The sequence below is a fragment of the Ips typographus genome, linkage group LG12, assembly GCF_016097725.1.
Source record: "Ips typographus isolate SLU linkage group LG12, UJ_Ityp_2.0, whole genome shotgun sequence".
In the NCBI taxonomy this organism is placed as follows: Eukaryota; Metazoa; Arthropoda; class Insecta; order Coleoptera; family Curculionidae; genus Ips; species Ips typographus.
The window spans coordinates 1,434,390-1,460,266 of record NC_138433.1 but is presented as its reverse complement, the minus strand read 5'-3'; the positions used below and the strand labels follow the sequence as shown (position 1 = coordinate 1,460,266).

Sequence of the window (25,877 nt, the reverse complement as noted above, 5' to 3'; positions counted from 1 at the left end):
ATGATTCGTGACAAATGTAATTTAAAAAATATTCTTGAAAAATGTAAACACGTTTCGGTCCCTTCACCATTTGTCAAGATTATTGTCACCACTATAGCCCCAACCAACTGTTTCAGTTGTAAGTAAGTAAACTCTAAGAGATGGAGGAGTAATATAGTTCGTTATTGCAGACATTGTTGCCAACTTTTGCAGTATTTCCCATCATCCACTTTTTTTTTCTTTTAAAGCTCGACTTTTTCAAATAAATTTGAGTTAAATTACTCGTATTTTGAAAATTAAACAAGATTCGATGAGGTATCGATAATAAAGATTCTATTATTATTTTAAAAGTCACGTGACCACCAAAAAATCCACTGAATCACGTATCTATTTGTAAGATAAAAATGTCATTTTTAATATCATTTTTATTATCGCGTGACTCTTTTTTTAACGTCAATGACAGTCAAAAAATCGGAAATATGTGTTTAGTGGTGCCATCTCTGGCTGCTTACTTAAATTAATTTTCAGTTTTATTGCCCCTGTTTGTCTATACCTATCATTTAGTCTATGCTCAAACTAAATTCCATGAGTGGAATAAATCTATCGACTTAAATATCGTAACAACAAACTTGTACAGGAAAACCATCTCCGCCACTGGAGTGCTAAACGCGCAAGTGCTCTTCTTGGGTGGTCAGCCACAATTACGTCCGGTGAGACAAGCGACCGACACTACGTCATCGAAATTCGAGCTAGCAACCCCCACGGCACCTGCGTCCGTCACGTCCTCCCTGAGCAACGTCAATTTTAAAGGCATCATACAGGACGTACAAATTAGTAACGGTTCTAGCGTGATGGTGGTGGAATTCTTTCCCATTTCGGCTATAGACTTGTCCATACCGCCACCGTTTGGTAACGTCTCCTTTGACAGGTCTTTGGTGTTAGAGGGGGTCGTTTCTGATGATTTGTGTAGATCGGATCCGTGCAATCACAACGGAGTTTGCGTCAACACTTGGAACGATTACCGGTGCAACTGCACTCGAGGTGAGCGTTTTAGGGTCGAGTCTACCCAACTTTTTAATTTTTTATTGGGTTTACTCAACTTCTTACAGTTCTTTATTTCGTAAATAATCTTTTTTTAAATTTTTAATAGGTTTTAAGGGAAAAAATTGTAGTGAGCTTGAGTTTTGTCAAATCGAGGGTTGTCCCGCCGGTATGGAATGCCGAAATCTGGAGGCGGGTTTTGAATGTATCGCTAACGCTACTTTTGACGGTAAACAGGATCCCCTGGTCTACGGTTTGACCATTTCCCAAAACTCTAGCAAGGAATTTAAAGTGGAAGAAATCGAGTTAACCTACCGGACACGGTATGACTGTTTCAGCTCCGAGATATAAGTGTTCCTTAAATATTTTTTACAGTTCTTGGGGCACTCTACTGTTTGCCAAAAACCGTGCAGACTATTTCACCGTATTCATCTATCATAACGAAGTGGTAATTCAGTGGAATTTAGGCTCGGGCGTCGTAACTCACCGATTTAAGAAGGACAAGTTTGACGGACAGTGGCTCACTTTATTGTTGCATTTCAAAGAACAGAATTTTAGAGGTTCGTAAGGGGTGTTCAATAATTGTTATGGTCAGGTCGCCTATGGATGGCAATTGTCACAAAAAGCGTATGTCTTAGATAACGTTGCAAACAATTATTATATGACAGCTGTCATTTCAAACCATATACGAACTTATCAACGGCCCTACGTTCATGCTAGAACCACAGCCAACTACGACCATAACAATTATTGAACACCCGTTATTTATATGTTATATTAAAATACCATCATTGGTTCGGTTTTAAGGTGGTTTCAAGGAAAACGTTCTGGATCAATCACCGAACGTGGAGAGTGCTCAGTTTGATGTAGTTTCTTTGACTGAACTGTTTAAAGAGGGTGAAACGTACATGGCTGGCAGCGACAATAGAACGTTTAATTTTTCTTTAGGTTAGTTTTACAGCCCAACAGTAATTTGGTCTTTTATGGTAGTAAACATTTTAGTGATTGAAAATACTGAGTTAAACAGCACAAACTACAACGGACAATCGGACACCACCACAGTCGACCCGCTTATAGTAAGCAACTCAATCGATAGCAGCGAAATGTACATGGACGATGGTTTTTTGTACCGAATCGATCAAAGTAAAAAAAGCGATAAATTTAAAGGATGCGTGGGAGAAATTCGGATTGGTATTACCCCCTTTACATCATAAAACTCATCATTAGGGTGTAAATATGCTTTTAGGTGGTTTACTCTTACCTTACTTCCCTATCAGTGAAACCTACTATCCTGAATCGTACCTGGAGGAGTCATTTGATTTGCAATCAACTAGCAAGGTGGAATTGGGTTGCATTTTGTGTTACGACACCGACTGCAACAGTCAGGGACAGTGCATTAACGAAACTGAGACGTACAAGTGCCAGTGCAATGACGGTACGCCTTTATGCTTTAATTAACCGCTTAGTTTTTCTGTGTGTTTTGTGCAGGTTACGCAGCCGATGATTGCTCGATCGATATCAACGAATGCGAGAACAATCAGTGCGAAAATGGCGCCACCTGCGTGGATTTAATCGCCAAGTACGAGTGTCAGTGCCCGATTGGCTACGAGGGTGAACAGTAAGTTTCCAATTGTGTTTTCTCTAACACTTTAAAACTGCTAGAAATCTCTAGACACTCTAAATATGCCAGAAGCCTCTAACCACTACTGATAGTCTTCTAAAAGTTGTCAGAGGCCTTTGGAAGTGCTCTAAACCTTTCAAAAACGTTTTAAAACTGCTAGAGGTCTTTAGAATTTTCTTAGAAATGCCAGAGACCTTCAATTCCTATTGAAAGTCATCTGAAAATTGCCAGAGGCCTTTACTAGTGTTCTAAACCTTTTAAGATTTTTTTAAAACTGCCAGAGGTCTCTAATGACATTCTAAATAGGCCAGAAGCCTCTAAATACTAGTTAAAGTCTTCTAAAAATGTCCAGAGGCCTCCACAAGTTTTCTAAACCTTCCAGAAATGTTTTAAATTGTCAGAAGTCCCTAGACACACTCTAAATATGCCAGAAGCTTCTAAATACTAGTGAAAGCATTCTAAGAATTGTCAGAGATCTCTACGAGTGTTTTAAACATTCGAGTTTATGTTTTAAAACTTCCAGAGGTCTTTAAAATTACTTTGGGTATGCCAGAAGCCTCTACTAGTGTTTTAAACATTTTTAGAATTTTTTAAAACTGCCAGAAGCCTCTAGACACTGCTGAAAGCCTTCTAAAAGTTGTCAGAGGCCTCCACAAGTTTTCTAAACTTTCCAGGAATGATTTAAAACTGTCAGATGTCTTTAGAATTACTTTGGGTATGCGAGAGGCCTACTACTGTTTTAAACGTTTTTAGAATTTTTTTAAAACTGCCAGAAGCCTCTAGACACTGCTGCAAGTCTTCTAAAAGTTGTCAGAGGCCTTTAGAAGTGTTCTAAACCTTTCAAAAACGTTTTAAAACTTCCAGAGGTCTTTAGAATTATCTTAGAAATGCCAGAAACCTTTCTCCTATTGAAAGTCTTCTGAAAATTGGCACGGGCCTTTACTAGTGTTCTTAACATTTTAAGATTTTTTTAAAACTGCCAGAGGCCTCTAATGACATTCTAAATAGGCCAGAAGCCTATAAATACTAGTGAAAGTCTTCTAAAAATGTCCAGAGGCCTCCACAAGTTTTCTAAACCTTCCAGGAATGTTTTAAATTGTCAGAAGTCCCTAGACACACTCTAAATATGCCAGAAGCTTCTAAATACTAGTGAAAGCATTCTAAGAATTGTCAGAGATCTCTACGAGTGTTTTAAACATTCCAGTTTATGTTTTAAAACTTCCAGAGGTCTTTAAAATTACTTTGGGTATGCCAGAGGGCTCTACTAGCGTTTTAAACATTTTTAGAATTTTTTAAAACTGCCAGAAGCCTCTAGATACTGCTGAAAGTCTTCTAAAAGTTGTCAGAGGCCTTTAGAAGTGTTCTAAACCTTTCAAAAACGTTTTAAAACTGCCAGAGGTCTTTAGAATTATCTTAGAAATGCCAGAGACCTTTCTCCTATTGAAAGTCTTCTGAAAATTGCCACGGGCTTTTACTAGTGTTCTTAACATTTTAAGAATTTTTTAAAACTGCCAGAAGCCTCTAGAATGCCAAAAGCTTCTAGCTTACTACTGAATGTCTTCTAAAAAACTGCCAAAGGCCTCTACTAGTGCCCTAAATCTTCCAGAAATGTTTTAAAACTTCCATAGACTTCTAGAATCACTTTAAATATGCCAGAAGTGTCTAAGTACTACTGAAAGTCTTGTAAAAATTACCAGAGGCCTTTACCAATGTCCTAAACCTTTTAAGATTTTTTAAAAATTGCCAGAGGCCTCTAATGACATTCTAAATAGGCCAGAAGCCTATAAATACTAGTGAAAGTCTTCTAAAAATGTCCAGAGGCCTCCACAAGTTTTCTAAACCTTCCAGAAATGTTTTAAATTGCCAGAAGTCCCTAGACACACTCTAAATATGCCAGAAGCTTCTAAATACTAGTGAAAGCATTCTAAGAATTGTCAAAGATCTCTACGAGTGTTTTAAACATTCCAGTTTATGTTTTAACACTTCCAGAGGTCTTTAAAATTACTTTGGGTATGCCAGAAGCCTCTACTAGTGTTTTAAACATTTTTAGAATTTTTTAAAACTGCCAGAAGCCTCTAGACACTGCTGAAAGCCTTCTAAAAGTTGTCAGAGGCCTCCACAAGTTTTCTAAACTTTCCAGGAATGATTTAAAACTGTCAGATGTCTTTAGAATTACTTTGGGTATGCGAGAGGCCTACTACTGTTTTAAACGTTTTTAGAATTTTTTTAAAACTGCCAGAAGCCTCTAGACACTGCTGCAAGTCTTCTAAAAGTTGTCAGAGGCCTTTAGAAGTGTTCTAAACCTTTCAAAAACGTTTTAAAACTTCCAGAGGTCTTTAGAATTATCTTAGAAATGCCAGAAACCTTTCTCCTATTGAAAGTCTTCTGAAAATTGGCACGGGCCTTTACTAGTGTTCTTAACATTTTAAGATTTTTTTAAAACTGCCAGAGGCCTCTAATGACATTCTAAATAGGCCAGAAGCCTATAAATACTAGTGAAAGTCTTCTAAAAATGTCCAGAGGCCTCCACAAGTTTTCTAAACCTTCCAGGAATGTTTTAAATTGTCAGAAGTCCCTAGACACACTCTAAATATGCCAGAAGCTTCTAAATACTAGTGAAAGCATTCTAAGAATTGTCAGAGATCTCTACGAGTGTTTTAAACATTCCAGTTTATGTTTTAAAACTTCCAGAGGTCTTTAAAATTACTTTGGGTATGCCAGAGGGCTCTACTAGCGTTTTAAACATTTTTAGAATTTTTTAAAACTGCCAGAAGCCTCTAGATACTGCTGAAAGTCTTCTAAAAGTTGTCAGAGGCCTTTAGAAGTGTTCTAAACCTTTCAAAAACGTTTTAAAACTGCCAGAGGTCTTTAGAATTATCTTAGAAATGCCAGAGACCTTTCTCCTATTGAAAGTCTTCTGAAAATTGCCACGGGCTTTTACTAGTGTTCTTAACATTTTAAGAATTTTTTAAAACTGCCAGAAGCCTCTAGAATGCCAAAAGCTTCTAGCTTACTACTGAATGTCTTCTAAAAAACTGCCAAAGGCCTCTACTAGTGCCCTAAATCTTCCAGAAATGTTTTAAAACTTCCATAGACTTCTAGAATCACTTTAAATATGCCAGAAGTGTCTAAGTACTACTGAAAGTCTTGTAAAAATTACCAGAGGCCTTTACCAATGTCCTAAACCTTTTAAGATTTTTTAAAAATTGCCAGAGGCCTCTAATGACATTCTAAATAGGCCAGAAGCCTATAAATACTAGTGAAAGTCTTCTAAAAATGTCCAGAGGCCTCCACAAGTTTTCTAAACCTTCCAGAAATGTTTTAAATTGCCAGAAGTCCCTAGACACACTCTAAATATGCCAGAAGCTTCTAAATACTAGTGAGAGCATTCTAAAAATTGTCAGAGACCCCTACGAGTGTTTTAAACATTCCAGTTTATGTTTTAAAACTTCCAGAGGTCTTTAAAATTACTTTGGGTATGCCAGAGGCCTCTACTTGCGTTTTAAACATTTTTAGAATTTTTTAAAACTGCCAGAAACCTCTAGACACTGCTGAAAGTCTTCTAAAAGTTGTCAGAGGCCTTTACAAGTGTTCTAAACATTTTAAGATTTTTTTAACGCTACCAGAAGCCTCTAGATACACTCTAAATATGCTAGAAGCCTCTAGTACTACTGAATGTCTTCTAAAAACTGCCAAAGGCCTCTATTAGTGTCCTGAACCTTCCAGGAATGTTTTAAAACTGCCAGAGGCTTCTAGAATCACTTTAAATATGCCAGAAGCGTCTAAGTACTACTGAAAGCCTTCTAAAAATTACCAGAGGCCTTTACCAATGTCTTAAACCTTTTATGACTTTTTAAAACTGCTAGATGCCTCTAATGACATTCTAAAAATTCTCTAAATACTAGTTGAAGTCTTCTAAAAATTTCCAGAGGCCTCCACAAGTTTTCTAAACCTTCCAGGAATGATTTAAAACTGTCAGATGTCTTTAGAATTACTTTGGGTATGCGAGAGGCCTACTACTGTTTTAAACGTTTTTAGAATTTTTTTTAAACTGCCAGAAGCCTCTAGACACTGCTGCAAGTCTTCTAAAAGTTGTCAGAGGCCTTTAGAAGTGTTCTAAACCTTTCAAAAACGTTTTAAAACTTCCAGAGGTCTTTAGAATTTTCTTAGAAATGCCAGAGACCTTTCTCCTATTGAAAGTCTTCTGAAAATTGCCACGGGCCTTTACTAGTGTTCTTAACATTTTAAGATTTTTTTAAAACTGCCAGAGGCCTCTAATGACATTCTAAATAGGCCAGAAGCCTATAAATACTAGTGAAAGTCTTCTAAAAATGTCCAGAGGCCTCCACAAGTTTTCTAAACCTTCCAGAAATGTTTTAAATTGCCAGAAGTCCCTAGACACACTCTAAAGATGCCAGAAGCTTCTAAATACTAGTGAAAGCATTCTAAGAATTGTCAGAGATCTCTACGAGTGTTTTAAACATTCCAGTTTATGTTTTAACACTTCCAGAGGTCTTTAAAATTACTTTGGGTATGCCAGAGGCCTCTACTTGCGTTTTAAACATTTTTAGAATTTTTTAAAACTGCCAGAAGCCTCTAGACACTGCTGAAAGCCTTCTAAAAGTTGTCAGAGGCCTTTACAAATGTTCTAAACATTTTAAGATTTTTTTAACGCTACCAGAAGCCTCTAGATACACTCTAAATATGCCAGAAGCCTCTAGTACTACTGAATGTCTTTTAAAAACTGCCAAAGGCCTCTATTAGTGTCCTGAACCTTCCAGGAATGTTTTAAAACTGCCAGAGGCTTCTAGAATGACTTTAAATATGCCAGAAGTGTCTAAGTACTACTGAAAGTCTTGTAAAAATTGCCAGAGGCCTTTACCAATATCCTAAACCTTTTAAGATTTTTTAAAACACTGCCAGAGGCCTCTAATGACATTCTAAATAGGCCAGAAGCCTCTAAATACTAGTTAAAGTCCTCTAAAAATGTCCAGAGACCTCTACAAGTGTTTCAAAACAAACCTTCCAGGAATGTTTTAAAACTACCAAAGGCCTTTAGAATTACTTTGGCTATGCCAGACATCTCTATATTTTCAGAATTTTTTAAAACTGCCAGAAGCCTCTAGACACTGCTGAAAGTTTTCTAAAAGTTGTCAGAGGCCTTTAGAAGTGTTTTAAACCTTTCAAAAACGTTTTAAAACTTCCAGAGGTCTTTAGAATTATCTTAGAAATGCCAGAGACCTTTAACTCCTATTGAAAGTCTTGTGAAAATTGCCAGAGGTCTTTAGTAGTGTTCTAAACATTTTAAGAATTGTTTAAAACTGCCAGAAGCCTTTAACACATTTTAAATATGCCAGAAATCTTTAAATATTACTGAAAGCCTTTTAAAAATGTTGTTAGATGCCTCTAAAGTGTTTTAATCGTTCCGGGAATGTTTTAAAACTGCCAGAGGCCTTCAATGAGGCCTCTATTACTGTCCTAAACCTTTTAGGATTGTTTGAGGACTTTAGATTCACTTTACAAATGTCAGAGAACAACCAACCCACCACAGAATAAATATCCATCTCTGATATAGGTTTTATTATTAAATTTGCCTGTTTCACATTCACAACCTTAAGAAAAGCTATTTTACAGCTGCGAAACGGACATAGACGAGTGCAAAAGTAATCCTTGTAAACACGGCGGAGTGTGCCACGATCTGATAGGAACGTTCAAGTGCGATTGTCCGGAAGACTTTGTGGGTAAACAGTGCGAGGCTCCCTTGTTGATTACGTGTGAAAATCGGCCTTGTCGAGAGGGCTCCACATGTAAAACCGGCCCCAGTATGTCGATTTACCGCATCAGAAATGACGTTTTGTTGAGTGTGATTTGTTTCGTAGATCCCGACACCCACAACAACTTTACGTGTTTCTGCACCGAAGGAATGCAAGGACCGTTGTGTGACACTCCATTTTGTGAGGTGGACAAGTGTAAATATGGTTTCTGTAACGCCACTAAAGTGAGTCAATTTTAAGCTGGGTCACAAGAAATCACAAGGGTTTCTTTTTGGTGTTTATACAGTCGCACAACATATAATTTTTAACCAATGAAAAAAGCCCGTGACAATTGTCATTGCAATGTGAAATGTTATTTTTCTGTCACTTGCCATTTGTCAAGCACAGATAAGGAGGATAAGGCAAAAAAGATGTGCTTGCTGTTGTAAAGTTGGAAAAGGGGAAAAAAACATTTTTAATAACAACAATATATTAGAATTCTCCATATTTAGAAAGCCAACACAAACCGACCATGCCGAAGATGGCAGGGTTCAGGTGTTATTATTCCTATTATTCCATGCTATTTCCTGCATAAAACAACCTTCTGATAAATAATTGAAAAACAGAACTGGCAATTCTACACACTTTTATTTGGAATTGGGAATATACTTACTGCAGAGTGAGGGCAAGACGTTGTTTTGGGCTAATTGGATTTTTTGTCTTGTCTTTCTGCAGGAATGGCCCCACAAGAGCTAATAACTTATGGAACAGTTCTGGAGTCATACGCGTATATTTGAAAAACTGCTCTGTATAATGTTTTTCTGCAAACTGAACTATTTTTTCAAAAACACTGTGTTCATTGCGTTTTCTATTCATAGATCGCGTTTTAAACCTCTATATTCTCCTTTTCTTGGCATCTAAGCTTAATGCTGGAGCTGCAGCACCCATCAAGAGTAGAAGCCCCAATTGTTGCCAAGGTTCCATCTGCAATTGTTTAATAAATTCTTGATGTATTTTTACCACTAAACTCTGTTTTTTCCGTAGACACTTCAACTGTTTTTATTGCACTAAATGACCAAAAAATCACAATTACAAAATCAACAACAAACCACAATTCTAGAACAATCCAAATCCACCATTCATAAACAAAACAATAACACTATACAATGACGGATGACGGACGGCGGACGGCGGATGTCAAAATATGACATTATGCGATATTGTGCAAGTGTTGTGCGCTGTATAAACTTTCTATGTTATGCATTGATGGGTATGACGTAGTTTGTGATATTTGTGCGTTTAACTTCAGGTCCCGTTCTGCGCTTGTAATCCAGGATTTGAAGGTAAATTCTGCGAACGCAACATCGACGAATGCGTGTCCGCAAACGGTCGTAGTCCCTGTCAAAACGGTGGCGTTTGCGTCGACGGCATTTCGCGGTACGACTGCAACTGTACAGGCACCGGATACCGGGGATTGTTGTGCGAAATCGATATCGACGAATGCGACGACAAACCGTCACCTTGTGGTACCGGCACCTGCGAGAACTTACCCGGTTCGTACCGGTGCACGTGCGGAAACACCGGAAAATGCGGCCAGCACTGTGCTCTGGACGATCCTTGTCTGGACAAAGACACGTGCCAGCACGGCGTGTGCACGTCACAATGCACCGATAAACCAGATTATTTGTGCGTATGCGATGAGAATTGGACCGGGAAAAATTGCTCCCTGTTACAGGTAAGTAAACCTTTGAGTTACAAAAAAGTGCGTTAATTTTAAAATTTCAGGAACTGGTTACTCGAGCTGACAGTGAAGTGAACATCCTGTACATTATAGTACCGGTGGTATTGGTGTTATTAGTGGCCGTACTCATAGGTATGATAGTACTAGTAAATGTGGCCCGAAGTAAACGGGCCACTCGCGGCACTTACAGTCCTTCGGCTCAAGAGTTTTGCAATCCTCGAGTCGAGCTGGATCACGTTCTAAAACCACCTCCCGAAGAGAGACTTATTTGATAACGTTCAGACTGTAATTTTATTCTTTTTTGCTTCGTCAGAGTAGCGAAACGACTGTACATAAACGCGCGTCTGACTGATTTAATAATCGTTATTAGTATTCCATTTTGTACTTAAAATATGAACCATAATACTGACACCGTCCACGTTGAACGTATTATAAATGTTTAAAGGTGTTTTTGCCTTAATATTTTTGTGATATACTTTCCAGCACTAACAGCCTTATATTATACTGAATGTCCTAAAAGTAAGTTTTTTACCACTGGCATTTTCTGTCTTATGCAACTTTGGTCTTGCAAAAACACCATTCCAGAGACAAGCCACCCTGTAGTTATTAGTAAAACTTAATTCATCTGTGTAACACAACGAAAAGTAAACTAATACAGGCACGAAAACTTCAAAGTTACAAATACAGAAATTTTATAAGTTTAAAATCAATTGACTACGTTTATATCGAGCAAATTGAATCTGCTTATTCAATTCGATCATAAAATCCTCGATATATGCTCTATCCGATTGAAACGGTGACGTCCATGCCATGGTAGTCCGATGTAACCTCTGACAGTGACACATTAATTTGACGGACGGTTGTCATTTTTTATTTGAAGTGCGTACTATTAATGTCAAATTGAAATTACAAAACTTTTTGAGTTTTGTTTTCGTTTATGGAGAAACGGATTTGGGGTTTTGTTGATTGGTCCACAAAGTAGGTTTTTTATATCAAATCACGAATATGTTGTCATATTTTTCTGCTTGAACAAAACAAATTGAGTAATCCTTAATTCAATCCGCCGGATTAACAACCTACGATGTAAACGTAGTCAATGTTCTAGACAAAGATGAACACTACGGTAGTAAAAACGAATGTGACGTCATTTGTTGGCCCTAGCACTTATCTTTGTCTAGAACATACATTTGCAACTGTCCTTTCCTATTATATAATTTTGAAGTTTCTACACCTGTTTACCTTAGAACCATAGTATTTTAAGTGTACTTAATTATTTTTAAACCAAAGTTGTAAATATTTATATTTATATTCAATTAAGAATGTTTTTAACTCTAGAAATAAAAAAACCAAGGACTTATAAATGTATTTATTAACCACCAACTAAACTGTTCCTTATCAAACCACACTTTCAAAACCATTCAACCACTTTTTCCTCAAATTCCTTCTTATGGTGTCCCCGTCCATGCGTTGCGGCAATTTTGCAAACTGTTCGCAAAGTTGCAGCCGTTTTTCGTCGTCGTTCACGTTCTTGATTATGCGCAATTCTCCGTTTTCTTTCAAAATTGTTCGGTCCGTTTCTTTGGGAAAACCGTCAGGGAACGTGATCGGAATTATTTCGACTGCGTGCTTAACTGTCCACAACCGGGCGTTGTTTTCCGGTATGTTTTTGACGATTGCATAGTCCTAGAAGTGAAGCGGTACTGAAAATTGTTGCACACAGCACAGTCTCAACCCTACTTTCCCGTCAAGCTTAAACTCTGTCAGAATTGTTTTCTCCCAATGCGGGAGGTGTTTCATGGGCCTAATTCGTTTAACTCGGAACAGTTTACTGGGCTCATATGGTGGGTCCTTAAAATTGGGGTCCCTAAATGTAAATTGCACATAAATTTAGCCTCAAATCACCATTAGAAAACCAGAACAAATGGGACGTTTATTTGACAGTATGACTGATTTAATCCTTATTACCCCACATTTGTTCTAGTTCTAGATTCAAAACTGGAATTTAGCTGTATAATGTTAGGTTAGGTTAGGTTGCCCATGCGTAAGCATGCTTATCTCAAAAAGTAATTTGTATTTGGTAAGCTTTTTTTACTTACTTACCTGGGATAGTATTTAAAACCAGGGTATTGGATGCCCTCGTCGTGCCAGTTGAACCTGTTTTTTCCTACGCTTCGTTGCAGCATTAAACTGCAGGAGGGGACTTTTAGCAACTTGTGGCTTAACATAATTTATAAATTTACTGCAGTAAAGTCAGTTTAAAAAATAGAATCTACAATAATTATTATTAAAATCCAGGAATTAAAATAACAATGAGATTGAGGTTAGATTTACTGTTCCTTGACAAATGACAGCTGATTTACGGTGTTCCTTGACAGTTGACAAATGACAGCTTAGTTATAATTGATGAGGTATGTTCCCAAATGCAAAAAAGTACACTAACGCGTAGTTAAATTTAATTAAACAAGGCCCATAATTTTTTCGGTGGGAATCTATGGGTGGATGTTGAAAAATTCCTGATTAACTAACAATATCAACAATAGCAATCATTATCGGCCACCCTTTCGTAAAGGCAGGTGTGGTCCATCCAAATTCCCACCCGCCTAGGACATTGTCCGGTATGTGAATGTGACGGCTTAATATAAAAGAAAACCACCAAAAAGACAAATTCAGCTGGAGATTTTACGGCTCAACGGAAGCAAACCATTAACTAGCATATGCAAGTTTGACCAGCAAAGGATTAGATAATAATAACACTTTTAAATGAAAATGAATATTTTAGGTCGAGGGGAAGAAGAAATGTCAGGCTTATCTGTAGCTTTTATAATGCGCATAAAGTAAAATATAAAAGTGCTTTTACAGGTATCAAACGACCTACAATATAATGTAAATCCCGCTATGGTTACTGTCCGCACATGAATACACAATCCCAGGTAGGGTTGCAATGAACAGCTAACTTTACAAGGGTTGCAGTGTTGACATCCTATATTTGCCCAGCATTATATTCAAAGATGTGTGGGAGAATTTCGTCGATTCACCCCTTTAAGCGCGTGTCACCTGGATTCTTTCAATTGTGTCGATCTTCCTGTATATCCCCTAATATTGTATATAGGAAGCCCGAAATAACTGTAACTTTTGTGGGAAAATTGAGTCAGTCGTCCTTTTTGTTGGTTATGAATAATTTAAAACCATTAAAATTGTATCGATATAAAGTGAAACGGTAACAATGCTCATCTCTAATCACATACTCCAGGGCAGACTGTCATGCAACTGTCAACAATGGCCGCCATGTTTGTTTTGTTTTATTAGACATTCTGGTTGACAGACCTTTGTTTACATTCGATTAAAATTTAATTATTTAACTGGAAATAGTGTGAACTGTAGAAAACAACACATTTGATTGAAGGGCTGATTTCAGAAGGGCAGGAACGAATAAAAGGTACAGGTTTAACAAACATTATACACATACAAATGCATTATAATTGCGTTGTGTTATCGATCGGTGCGAAATACCCAAACTGACCACCCTAAATTCTTAGCCACTTCCTAATAATTTCTGCAACGCTATACAATACCGTTTCACTTAAACCCTTTTACCTACTTGTCACTTGTCACAGCCTTTACAAATATACCAGCACTATAAAGGGTTTTTTCCTGACGACTTATGCGTGCTCTCTTTGTGCGATTTATGATGGATGTCCACCAGCAATAACCGTACCTAAATTTTGACCGAAAATCTAATCCCCACGGCAAATAGAAACGATTTTGACCTATATGGTTAGGGCTGACATCTGTCACTGTGCCAGGAAGGGTTTTGTGGGACTTTTACGGAATTTATGTATTAAGTCGTTGTCGGTGTAAGTTAGTAATTTCTTTGGCTTGACCGGGGGACTTTTGTGTTGGTTTTTACCAAAAACGCCAGTCATTTTAGGTCAACTTAAGTAAAAGCTTTTTTGATGATTGCCTAATTAATGGTAAACGTGACATACTTCTAGAATCAGAAGATTGATTTAATTATTGAAGGGTCTAAAAACAGTAAAAACAACAAGAATGTTAGATTTCCTGCTAACTGATCACGTGACTGACTTCGTTCTACTCCCTGCTGAAATGAACGAAAATGTGACACCAACCGGCAACGCCGCAGATAGTTGACGTCTACGCTTTCCATTTGACTTTTCACATTATAAATTTCAAAATATAAACAATTATTGTTAGTTTATTTGAATTTAGCGCTATTTATGCATTTAAAAACCAATGTTTTTCTGTTGTAGTGTGTCTTAAGTGTAAACTGTCCTGATAATCGGCTGGATTGGCATTTAGTAAACTTCTTACGAACTAAATCGCAACACTTGTTCGAGTTGGAAGGAACTAGGGTTAGTTGTTTTGTAAATTTGCTATTTAACCTTTAAGATGCTTTCTGCTCCGTTTCCCCAGCATCAGCTAGTTTAGACTGTGTTATTTTGCTCTTAATGCGTTACATTCCAACCTCTTACTTAGCTTTAAGCCTACTTAGAAACCGGCTCGTTTTAGAGGCTCCTTTTATTCGAAACTGGGTTACTTGGATCTGAAAAAAGAGCAAACCGAACACAAAGATTTGTTGGCTTAACAAAAAAGGGTTCATGTACAATACATTTTTATGACGTAAGGTTATGGGACGGTCGGAAAGCAGTTTTGGATACCTCTCTCTCCTAAGAAAGCGTGTTTTATGACCACAAACTGTGACGAAAGAGTTTATGAGGCTACCTTTAGGTGTTTATCATGTTTCACTGCAATTAGTGTTGTTTTGTTGTTCAGGAACTTCCGTGCATTTTTTCGGAGAAGGTCGCTGTCAAACAAGATGGGGTATTCAATCTAGAACCAGGCGCTTTTGAAAAAATGACAGAGATAACATGACTGAGGGCAGAAGAAATGAGGTGATGTTCAAACTGATAATACATTGGCCACACCCAAGAACGGTAAATAGTGGATTGCTCAATCGGCCGAATTTGTTTCCCGGCGGCGAATGGATAATTACTCCCTTACTTGACAAGATACGTCAAAATGTCATAGAAAACAAAAGATAGAGCAGACTTCAGGCTTTCCAAAAATATCCTCACATGAATTGATTGATCATACCGTCTGGCCGCTAGAGGGCGTCAAAGTTGCCTCACCATAAAATCACATATTTTTAGACACCCGCTGCTTTCACATTAATTTACTCCCTTACTTGACAAGATACGTCAAAATGTCATAGAAAACAAAAGATAGAGCAGATTTCAAGCTTTCCAAAAATATCCCCGCATGAGTTGATTGGTCATATCGTTTGACCGCTAGAGGGCGTCAAAGTTGCTTCACCATAAAATCACTAATTTTTAGACACCCGCTGCTTTCACCCTAATTTACTCCCTTACTTGACAAGATACGTCAAAATGTCATAGAAAACAAAAGATAGAGCAGATTTCAAGCTTTCCAAAAATATCCCCACATGAGTTGATTTATTACACCGTTTGGCCACTAGAGGGCGTCAAAGTTCTTTTACCATAAAATCACATATTTTGGGACACACCTTGCTTTGATCCTAAACTACTCTCTTACTTGACAAGTTACGTCAAAATGTCATAGAAAACAAAAGATAGAGCAGACTTCAGGCTTTTCAAAAATATCCCCGCATGAGTTGATTGATTACACCGTTTGGCCACTAGAGGGCGTCAAAGTTCTTTTACCATAAAATCACATATTTTGGGACACACCTTGCTTTGATCCTAAACTACTCTCTTACTTGACAAGTTACGTCAAAATGTCATAGAAAACAAAAGATAGAGCAGACTTCAGGCTTTTCAAAAATATCCCCGCATGAGTTGATTGATTACACCGTTTGGCCACTAGAGGGCGTCAAAGTTCTTTTACCATAAAATCACATATTTTGGGACACACCTTGCTTTGATCCTAAACTACTCTCTTACTTGACAAGTTACGTCAAAATGTCATAGAAAACAAAAGATAGAGCAGACTTCAGGCTTTCCAAAAATATCCCCACATGAGTTGATTGATAATCCCGTTTGGACCCTAGAAGGCGTCAAAGTTGCTTTACCATAAAATCGAACATTTTTAGACACCCGCTGCTTTCACATTAATTTACTCCCTTACTTGACAAGATACGTCAAAATGTCATAGAAAACAAAAGATAGAGCAGATTTCAAGCTTTCCAAAAATATCCCCGCATGAGTTGATTGATCATACCGTTTGGCCGCTAGAGGGCGTCAAAGTTGCTTCACCATAAAATCACATATTTTTAGACACCCGCTGCTTTGATCCTAAACTACTCTCTTACTTGACAAGTTACGTCAAAATGTCATAGAAAACAAAAGAGAGGGCAGACTTCAAGCTTTCCAAAAATATCCCCGCATGAGTTGATTGGTCATACCGTTTGGCCGCTTTATTATAATGGCGTTCCAGGCCTCCATTTTGAATTTCTTGTCAAAATATTGACTTGCACCTCATTTTTAAGGAAATTTTATGTAGTTTCAAGAAATGACAGACAAAATGGCGTCCCAGGCCGTCCCAGGCCGCCATTTTGAATTTTCTCCCAAAATATTGACTTGCACGTCTTTTTAAAGGAAATTTCACGTAGTTTCAAGAAATGACAGACAAAATAGCTTTCCAGGCCGCCATTTTCAATTTTCTGTCAAAATATTGACTTGCACCTCATTCTGAAAACTCCAGCATAATTTTTACGTCACAAATAGTTTGCCCGTTCGATAACAGATGGCACTGAGATCGTTTTTTTTTTTGTTTCACCGCATTTGTGTGTATTTTATAAATTGATCGATATCTCAAAAACCTAACGGACAATAGCGTTAGTTTTGCGCTACTTTACGAGGGCGGCATTGTTTTGGGTCTGGTGAAAGTAACGGAAACTGTAGTATAGTAACGGTCCAATTTGGGCTGTAAAAAACGGTGCAATTCCCGGTCTAAAAAACTGGCCTTTTTTTGTTTGAAATCGACCGGCTAAATTACAGTTTTACCATTTCTAATTTCTCTTTTGTTCACTCCCCCTTGAGGGATGCTCTGCAGATTTGCGGAAACGGAAGGGGTGAAAAACATTTTAATATCACATATATGACACTGTTCAGTGTGGGGGGTGAAAAAGGGGTCAGTCCGTTATTCTGTCAAGTGGATGAGTCACAATAAATTGATGTTTGGGGTAGGAAAAGGGTAGACGTGCAATTGCCTATTGTTACCTTCACACACACGTTGGCACCTAATTGACAAAATCAATTCAATCTATCGATTTTAATCTGTAATTTTGTATTTTGAAAGTGCTTGTCAAAGTGTATATTTCACATCTATAACTTAAATCGTTTTTGAGATATTTGCAAAAAGTACGGAAAAAATCAAAGTCATGTGACAGTTCCATTCATTGGCTACTTACGTGCCTAAATACAGTTAAAAAGGTTATCCCAGCGTAATAATTATCGTTCTTTGTCTATTAGTTGTGAACTGAGCAAGACGGAATTTTGACGTCATTAACGTATGTTCTTTACCTAATCGTTAAAATTCGGAGTAGGCGCTGCCGGCAACGCCATTTAAAATTAATAACTTTGGTTATTGTTTGACGTTTCTTGACAGTTTCTTCAAACTTATCCCGTTGCAACTTAAATTTGCCGATTAGGGTATTATTTTGTGTGAATTGTACTTGTGCTTTTCATATTTTGATGTTTTCGGTAACCGAAAATGCCTAAACAATACAGCGAAGGAGAACAGCGGCTGAATGTTTCATGTGACATACAGAGAGTTGGTTATTGCTTACCTTACTTTGCAGCCATCAAGAAAATAACACACACACACAGTCCAGAATCACTACCAACAACAGCCTACACAATTCAAGTAAAATAATTTAATTTTTCCGAAGGTTTTTTATATTTTGCTCTTTACCAGCTTGTTAACCTCACTCTTGCGAGTCTTGTCAAATCGGTAAACAACTGAGTCACTGTCAATGTCAATTGTCATCCAATATGTTTCTATCCTTTGCTAAACTTAAAAACACACTGATGCCATGTTGCCGAATACTCTCGTAAAATATTGATAGACAAAAGTTTTGATTTTAAACCGTAAAAATGCATCTAATCCTTAAAAAAATTAATTTCCGCAATACAAACAAACTGTCACCACTATTTCCGCCATATTAGAATTTTTGACAAACACCTTCTAGGCTTTCTAGTATAGTAGGCGGTGTCTATACTCAAACTTTAATATATTCACAATGAAGTTTATTAGCAGATGGAAATACCGACCCTAAAAGTAATCACTAAAAGTTTACAAGTTGGAACACACTAACAGGAAATCTTTTAGTTTGATTTTAGTTCCAGTTAAAATCATATAAATATTCAATTCGTTCCGACTTGGGTACATAATAAATTTCGGTCTAAACCGAATTCTAGTGCTGATGTACAGTCATAAATCAGAAAATATTTTGACCCATAAATGATGCAAATAATATTAATATTTTGCTAACTCAAAAGGGTTCCTTCCGAGAAGAGAGTAAAATAAGGTTTTATGCTGTTTTACTATGCCCTTCGGACCCAAATTCATACCTAAAATCCGTCCCAGAGTTAGTGGTTAGGCAATGATGTAGTTCCTTTCTAATTACACGTAAACTGAGCGAGATGGAATTCATTAACGTTAGTTAATTACGACATTTTTAAATTTGTGTACGTAATTTATACAGGAGATTTGTTTTAAAATATACAGTGTGTTCTATTAAACAAAAAAGTGATGCTATTAAAGGTTAGCAAGGTTGACTACAAATATTTCAGAAACGGTTTTTTTTTTTGAACCACCTCTATAAAGACCTTTTATAAGAATATTCGATTGGTCCTAAAATAAATAGGGTGTCCCATTTAAGTTGAGATTTACAGCTTTGAAAGTAAATCAACAAGAAACATTCAAAAGGACATTTAAATTTTAAGAGAAGAATTTTAAAGTTTCCAGAAGCTTTTAACATACATTTTAAACGGGTCAAAGTCCTCTGAAACATTCTAATGGACGTTTCAAAGTGGCAGAAACCTCTGAAATCTTTTAAGAGTCTTGTAAAGAAGCCAGAAGCCTCTAGCAGACATTTTAAATGTGTCAGAGGCCTCTGAAAAATTCTAATAGACATCTCAAAGTGCCAGAAGCTTCTAATAGCAATCAGAATGTGCCAGAAGCCTCTGAAACCTTTTAAGAGTCTTGTAAAGTCGGCAAAAATGGGTTTTTTTATAGGGTTTATAAAGCACCTCCAGTAACAGTAAAAGCCCTAATAAAGCAAAGCATAATTTATACAGGGGATTTGTTTTAAAACATACAGTGCGTCCCATTAAAAAAAAATGTAATTCCATCAAAGGTAATAGCAAGTTTGTAAATATTTCAGAAATGGTAATTTTTTTTATAAACACCTCCATAAAGCACTACAGGGTGTCCCATTTGAAACAGTTGAGAAAGAAGAAACATTCAAATGGACATTTCAAGGTGCCGGGAGTTTCTGAGAACGATTAGAATGTGCCAAAGACCACTGAAACATTTTAAGAGTTTTAAAGTTTCCAGAAGCTTTTAACATACATTTTAAACGGGCCAAAGTCCTGTGAAACATTCTAATGGACATCTCAAGGTGGCAGAAGCTTCTAATAACAATCAGAATGTGCCAGAAGCCTCTGAAACCTTTTAAGAATCTTGTAAAGTTGCCGGAAGCCTCTAGCTGACATTTTAAATGTGCCAGAGGATTTGAAACATTCTAATGGGCATCTGAAAGTGCCAGAAGCTTCTAATAGCAATCAGAATGTGCCCTAAGCCTCTGAAACTTTTTAAGAGTCTTGCAAAGTTGCCAGAAGCCTCTAGCAGACATTTTAAATGTGTCAGAGGCCTCTGAAACATTCTAATGGACATCTCAAAGTGCCAGAAGCTTCTAATAGCAGTCAGAATGTGCCCTAAGCCTTTGAAACTTTTTAAGAATCTTGTAAAGTTGCCAGAAGCCTCTAGCAGACATTTTAAATGTGCTAGAGGCCTTTGAAACATTCTAATGTGCCTCTCAAAGTACCAGAAGTTTCTAATAGCAATCAGAATGTGCCCTAAGCCTCTGAAAATTTTTAAGAGTCTTGCAAAGTTGCCAGAAGCCTCTAGCAGACATTTTAAATGTGTCAGAGACCTCTGAATAATTCTAATGGACATCTTAAAGTGCCAGAAGCCTCTAATAGCAATCAGAATGTGCCCTAAGCCTCTGAAACTTTTTAAGAGACTTGTAAAGTTGCCAGAAGCCTCTAACTAACATTTTAAATGTGCCAGAGGCCTCTGAAACATTCTAATGAACATCTGAAGTTCCAGAAGCTTATAATAGCAATCAGAATGTGCCCTAAGCCTCTAAAACTTTTTAAGAATCTTGTACAGTTGCCAGAAGCCTCTAGTAGACATTTTAAATTTGTCAGAGACCTCTGAAAAATTCTAATGGACATCTTAAAGTGCCAGAAGCCTCTAATAGCAATCAGAATGTGCCAGAAGCCTCGGAAACCTCTTAAGAATCTTGTAAAGTTGGCAGAAGCCTCTAGCAGATATTTTAAATGTGCCAGAGGCCTTTGAAACATTCTAATGGACATCTGAAAGTGCCAGAAGCTTCTAATAGCAATCAGAATGTACCAGAAGCCTCTAGTAGACATTTTAAATGTGTCAGAGGCCTCTGAAACATTCTAAGGGACATCTCAAAGTTCCAGAAGCTTATAATAGCAATCAGAATGTGCCCTAAGCCTCTAAAACTTTTTAAGAATCTTGTACAGTTGCCAGAAGCCTCTAGTAGACATTTTAAATTTGTCAGAGACCTCTGAAAAATTCTAATGGACATCTCAAAGTTCCAGAAGCTTCTAATAACAATCAGAATGTGTCAGATATAGCAAGTTTTACTATACCACAGTTTTACCAAATGGAAGACTGTGATAGAAAATGTGATAAACAAACTTACAGGGTGATTGATTTAATTACTGCTTTGATTGTATTAAATTTATTAAAATAGGCCACTCGGTTTTCAATGGAGAACAATCACTGAAAGCAATACAGGGATTATTGAACAAAAAAAAATTTGCTTAAAATACCTAAATTACGGCCCTGATTTTTGGTGTCGCACTAAACTAAAGCGGGTTTTACACTAATAAATCAAATCTATCAATAAAAACAGAGGGTTTAGGCCCTAATACCCATTGTGTACTTGTTTCTGTTTTATTTTTGATTTTAGAATTTTATAATCGTTTTATTTAAGCCAAAAACACAGACAAACAGCAAATTTGATCAAACAAGTTGGATGACAATAGAACCAGTCTTGTTTTGTAATTTGACATCAAATTTTGTTTTTTACACGCTGATTGACGGATTAAGTTCGTTGGTGTAAAACCTGCTTAATCAAGGGACTTGTAAATTTTGATTTGACGTCACGATTACGTAATTTGACATTTTGCATCAACGAGGGTAATTTGATGATGAGCATTGTTTGTAATTTGACTTGCTGCTTTTTTTTGTGTTCCTGTAAAGAGTTAGAAATTGGAAAGGAAGGAACACTTCTTCAGTAAAAAAACATACCCAAAACATTCCAACATAATATTTATTTAAATCCATTAAACTACAATACCTTACATATCTATATTAGTAACTATTTACAGAAAAGAATAAATAATAAAACTAAAATGACTAAAAGTCACAGAGATTTTTCAGAGAGACTGATTGTTATATATCAGTCAGGTAAAGCGGGATATATCACAGTGAAGAAGAAGAAATAGACACTTTTTACAAAATAAGACAGCACATCTTTCAGAGCCTGAATCTGGCACTTGAGCTGGACACACTCTAGTACCAAGAACACTATTGTGTTCTAGCCAGCTCTTTTGTGGCAGTGAAGAAGAAGAAATCAAGTTTTATGGAAGATAAGCCAGTTCATCACTCAGGGCCTGGATCCGGCATTTGAGTTGGACACACTCTAGTTCCAGAAATCCTGCTGTAATAGCCAGCTCATCCTGTTTCTGGCGTCGAGCATCTCTAGACTTTTTGGCAGACTCGTTGTTCTTTTTCCTTTTCTCTATGTACTCTGGATCAGTGTTTTTTTCTTGATTATTTTGAGTCCGTCTCATGTTTTGATTGGATCCAGAGTGCATTAGGTGGCCGGACATTTTTTCCAAATACTTGACCCGTTTTTCCTCAAATTCCTCAAGGAGTTTCTTTAAATCGTCGTCCTCGGTCGTATTGGGATTTAGCAGCAGCATGTTAACTTCATGGGGGGAATCTGATGAACGACCCCTTTTGGTGACTGCTTTGAACGGTCTTTGGGTCGTCATCAGCGGATTAGTTTCTTCAACGGGCCTCAAGTTCGTGTTATTTGGGACATTTTTGATAGACAAGTCCAACGGTCCTTCTACGCCTTCTGTTGAGCTTAACATGGAATGCATCTGTAACAATTATTAAGAATAAGTCACTGTTCATGATACATTTTAAAGTTGGCTGTCTGTTTAAATAACAAAACTATAACTCACCTTGGGAATATGTTTTAAAAATTAGCTGAAAACTTGCACAAACTACGCAATTTTGAACGAAATTCACTCAAATTTGGAAGACTGGTAATGCTCTAATGTGCCTTGAAAACGGACAGACCAAAACTGACTCTACAGCTATATTATATACTCTTATATAGGCTGCCAACTCATCCCTCTTTCCTATTAAGGGTGTCAAGCTGATTGGTCAGCCAAGGTCCGCCCCCCAGCACCCTTCAAACTTTGGTACCTGGGTAAACGAGGTACGACCTCTAGATTCTACAAAACAGGTAGATCCCTTTTTTTTGGGTTTTGGGTATTTTACGATAAAAATAAACAATAAATTAGACAACTTCAAAAAAGGTTACAAAACTTAAATTTTAACTTGTCTTATTTACGATTATATTGTTATAACAAAATTCCAATACTTTAGACTGTCCTCTCCAGGGATCGTTGTTCAAAATTGTGTTTTTTTAGTACCTGCAAATAAAGTGGGTCTATTAAGAGATTGCGCAACAGAAATTGTAAAAAAAACGAGACCTAAAAGGAATTCCAGAGAAACGGTATTTTGAATTGTTTCCCCTGTACCAACAATGGAAAGTTGCAAAAAAGATAGAGTTGATGGATGGCAATTAGAAAGTTGTTGTTGCGAATTCTTGCAATTTATTACAACCCTGTGGATCTTTTCAATTTCGATCCCTTAAAAAACGAGAGTTTTCTAGCCTGAAAGTGCGGAACCGAAACCGTGAAATTAGCACCATTACCTATTTATAACACATTGTTTACCATTTTTTCAACATTTAAACTTCATTTTTACGGTCACGTGACTGTTTTTGACAGGTGTCAAGTGGACTTTACAGTGTTGCAAGCTCTAAAATTGCATAATCATAGTCACGTGCTGTGTCTCTTACATTTTCAACTTTTACAATTTCAATTTAAGTCTTTACAACTGTCCAAATTTGATTTATCAATTTTTCAAAGTTGTAACTGCGTTTTGAAGGTCACGTGGCTGTTCTTGACAATTTTCAACTGGTCTTTACAGTGTTGTAAGCTCAAAAATTTAATTCTCCAAGTCACGTGACGTGTATTTTGCAATTTAAGTCTTTACAACTGTCCAAATTTTGTTTACCAATTTTCAAGCTCAAAAATTGAATTATTGAAGTTAAATTAGGTTGAATTTAAACAATTTTTACTTCCCTTTCCAACAAAGATTAAGATATTTTCACAGTTTTTTATATTCACTCACACTCAGATTAGGAATTCTAAATAACGAACACCAGAAAGTAAGGTGGACTTAAAGAACGTTAATTTGAGTGAACTATAAGAAAATACTGAGCCTGAGATGAGTGTAAAGATCATTTCTGAATTCTGCCCTAACTGTCTCTGAACACCCTGTATGGTGGACTTAAAATTATGCAACCCCTAATATGCCTACACGTGATTTGAATGACAGTTGCCTAAATGTTCGCATTTTCTTGAATCACAGGGTGTTAATTGGGGAACGGTCAAAAACGTTCCGAGATATTGACCTAAGCAACACCTATGTTAAAACAAACCCAAAAACAAAATTGAGGACTACTTATTTGCACCCTGTATGTAGTGGCGGTACATTTAAATCAGAGTTTTTTCCACCAACCAAAAGCCACAATAGATTAGTCTCAATGATAGTCCAAACCGCATCCAAATCCAGTCGTTTCACTTAGAAATGGCAAGGTTTTACAAATTAAAAAAATCACAGTTTAGTTGACAAACCGCCATATTGACTTTTAACAGCATTTCCATTGTGAACCCAACTACAAAACGCAATTTACAGATTCCTATAACTTGCACCAAAACGAACCATTTCTCAGAAACATACTTTGCGCCTTAACCCTTTGGCAAAAGAGCACAATTTGCATCAGTTTGCCTCTGTTTACCTTTTTCTTTGAAACGTCCCATGATTTATGAAGGGGTAAAAGAGCGTCGGTACACGTGCTTGTACTCTAAAGTCCTAATGTTTGACCCACTTTACGAAGACGACTGTAGCGTCACTTCATTTGTGTGAAATTGAGTTGTTTGGTTTGTCACCAGTGTAGCAAACACAACTATAATCTCAGTTGCATGTTAATTGAGTCAACAGTTTTGGTTATCTTCGGGTTAGCGATTATCCTCTAAAGGACAAACCGAGTTTTAGAAGAGATAATGTCCCTAGCAGCATTTACAATCAATTTAAAGTCAACTTTGTTATGAAATTGACATGTGGACGTCTATAGTGACGTTTACATTAAAAATAATTGCAATTTGACTTCAAAGTGTGCTTTGAAGTGCTTCAAGCTGCTTGGCAGATGCAAGCAAAATGGCCAGTCTTTTAAACATAAAATTTGTATTAGATTTACCATGTTTTTAGCGTTACGGATGTATTTGTATCCTGTTCTATCAAATGTCATTGAAACAGTATGGCAATACACTGGTTTTGCATTTGCCCTAAATATAGCTTTAGGCGTTGAGAGTCTTAGGGGGTAATAAAACAGGTTATCTGGTCAGAAAAAGGTTAAAAATTCGTCACTTTCGTTTTTCATCATTCCAAATACAAAATTTACCTGAACCTCAATAAATTATGGCAACTTTCTGTCAAGAACCTTAAATATCTTGTACTTTGATTTTTATTGCTCCATATACCCGCTTTTATGACTATACATTTAAAATTATTGTAGAATTCTAGTGACTAAGACCAATAATAAATGACATTGTTTTGGTCAAAACAAATTTCAACTTGATGACTCACAAACAACCTTCCTGGGGCAGATGTTTCCCTTAACTCTCTGGAGTTCGGAAACTATACAGGGTGTTACAATTGTAACTTTTTTATTTGAACTCCTATAGATTTTAGAAAAACACCGTTAGAAAGAGGATAAAAAAAACTACAAAATGATCCAAAACTGGCCTTTCTAGCTTTTCATGTTACCGATATATTGAATTTTAAAAAGTCGCAAACATTTAGTAGAAAGGGGTTTTCAAGCGGTTTTTCTCTGATATCTAGTCTTACAGAAGAAATATAGAGTACTGCAGTTTTCACACCACGATCAAATTCTTTAGGGAATACATGAATACCTATGTGTACATACATATAACATGAACATATGTTTTGAAAAACGATTAGTCTTTTTCGAGATATTCCATTTCTGTCAAAGCAACCTTTGAACCATCCCCACCACAAGTTTTCAAGAACATATTTTAATTTAGTGGTATTG

General features: G+C 36.8%; 3 protein-coding genes and 1 long non-coding RNA gene across 6 annotated transcripts in view; 1 reads left to right on the top strand and 3 right to left on the bottom strand.

The window, feature by feature from the left end:
- Positions 1 to 11,496, top strand: part of crb (cell polarity complex component crumbs) — a 29,086-nt gene extending 17,590 nt beyond the window's left edge. For 2 of the 3 annotated variants that reach the window (XM_081990821.1, XM_081990820.1), the window contains 11 exons: positions 617 to 1,020; positions 1,130 to 1,343; positions 1,396 to 1,580; positions 1,828 to 1,968; positions 2,023 to 2,211; positions 2,267 to 2,455; positions 2,509 to 2,638; positions 8,276 to 8,463; positions 8,521 to 8,639; positions 9,704 to 10,129; positions 10,180 to 11,496. In XM_081990821.1, coding sequence (XP_081846947.1) covers positions 617 to 1,020; positions 1,130 to 1,343; positions 1,396 to 1,580; positions 1,828 to 1,968; positions 2,023 to 2,211; positions 2,267 to 2,455; positions 2,509 to 2,638; positions 8,276 to 8,463; positions 8,521 to 8,639; positions 9,704 to 10,129; positions 10,180 to 10,407 — 2,413 coding nt within the window. In that variant the 3' untranslated portion in view covers positions 10,408 to 11,496. Of the gene's footprint in view, positions 1 to 616; positions 1,021 to 1,129; positions 1,344 to 1,395; positions 1,581 to 1,827; positions 1,969 to 2,022; positions 2,212 to 2,266; positions 2,456 to 2,508; positions 2,639 to 8,275; positions 8,640 to 9,703; positions 10,130 to 10,179 lie in introns of all 3 variants that reach the window. The other variant, XM_081990819.1, reaches the window with a different exon arrangement.
- On the bottom strand, positions 8,205 to 9,751 carry LOC145736452 (uncharacterized). The gene is made up of 2 exons (XR_014179938.1): positions 9,068 to 9,751; positions 8,205 to 8,981 (listed from the first exon to the last, which is right to left on the bottom strand). It is a non-coding gene; the product is annotated as an uncharacterized LOC145736452 (long non-coding RNA).
- On the bottom strand, positions 11,487 to 12,484 carry mRpL30 (mitochondrial ribosomal protein L30). The gene is made up of 3 exons (XM_081990916.1): positions 12,236 to 12,484; positions 11,873 to 11,999; positions 11,487 to 11,818 (listed from the first exon to the last, which is right to left on the bottom strand). Exons 1-3 carry the CDS (start codon positions 12,358 to 12,360, stop codon positions 11,531 to 11,533), a joined length of 540 nt encoding a protein of 179 aa, XP_081847042.1. The 5' UTR covers positions 12,361 to 12,484; the 3' UTR covers positions 11,487 to 11,530.
- A 9,236-nt stretch (positions 12,485 to 21,720) lies between these two features.
- Positions 21,721 to 22,953, bottom strand: LOC145736624 (uncharacterized). Its single transcript, XM_081991046.1, has 2 exons — positions 22,651 to 22,953; positions 21,721 to 22,566 (listed from the first exon to the last, which is right to left on the bottom strand). The coding sequence occupies exon 2, from the start codon at positions 22,564 to 22,566 to the stop codon at positions 22,039 to 22,041; it is 528 nt and encodes a 175-aa protein (XP_081847172.1). The 5' UTR covers positions 22,651 to 22,953; the 3' UTR covers positions 21,721 to 22,038.
- Between the last annotated feature and the right edge of the window lie 2,924 nt (positions 22,954 to 25,877).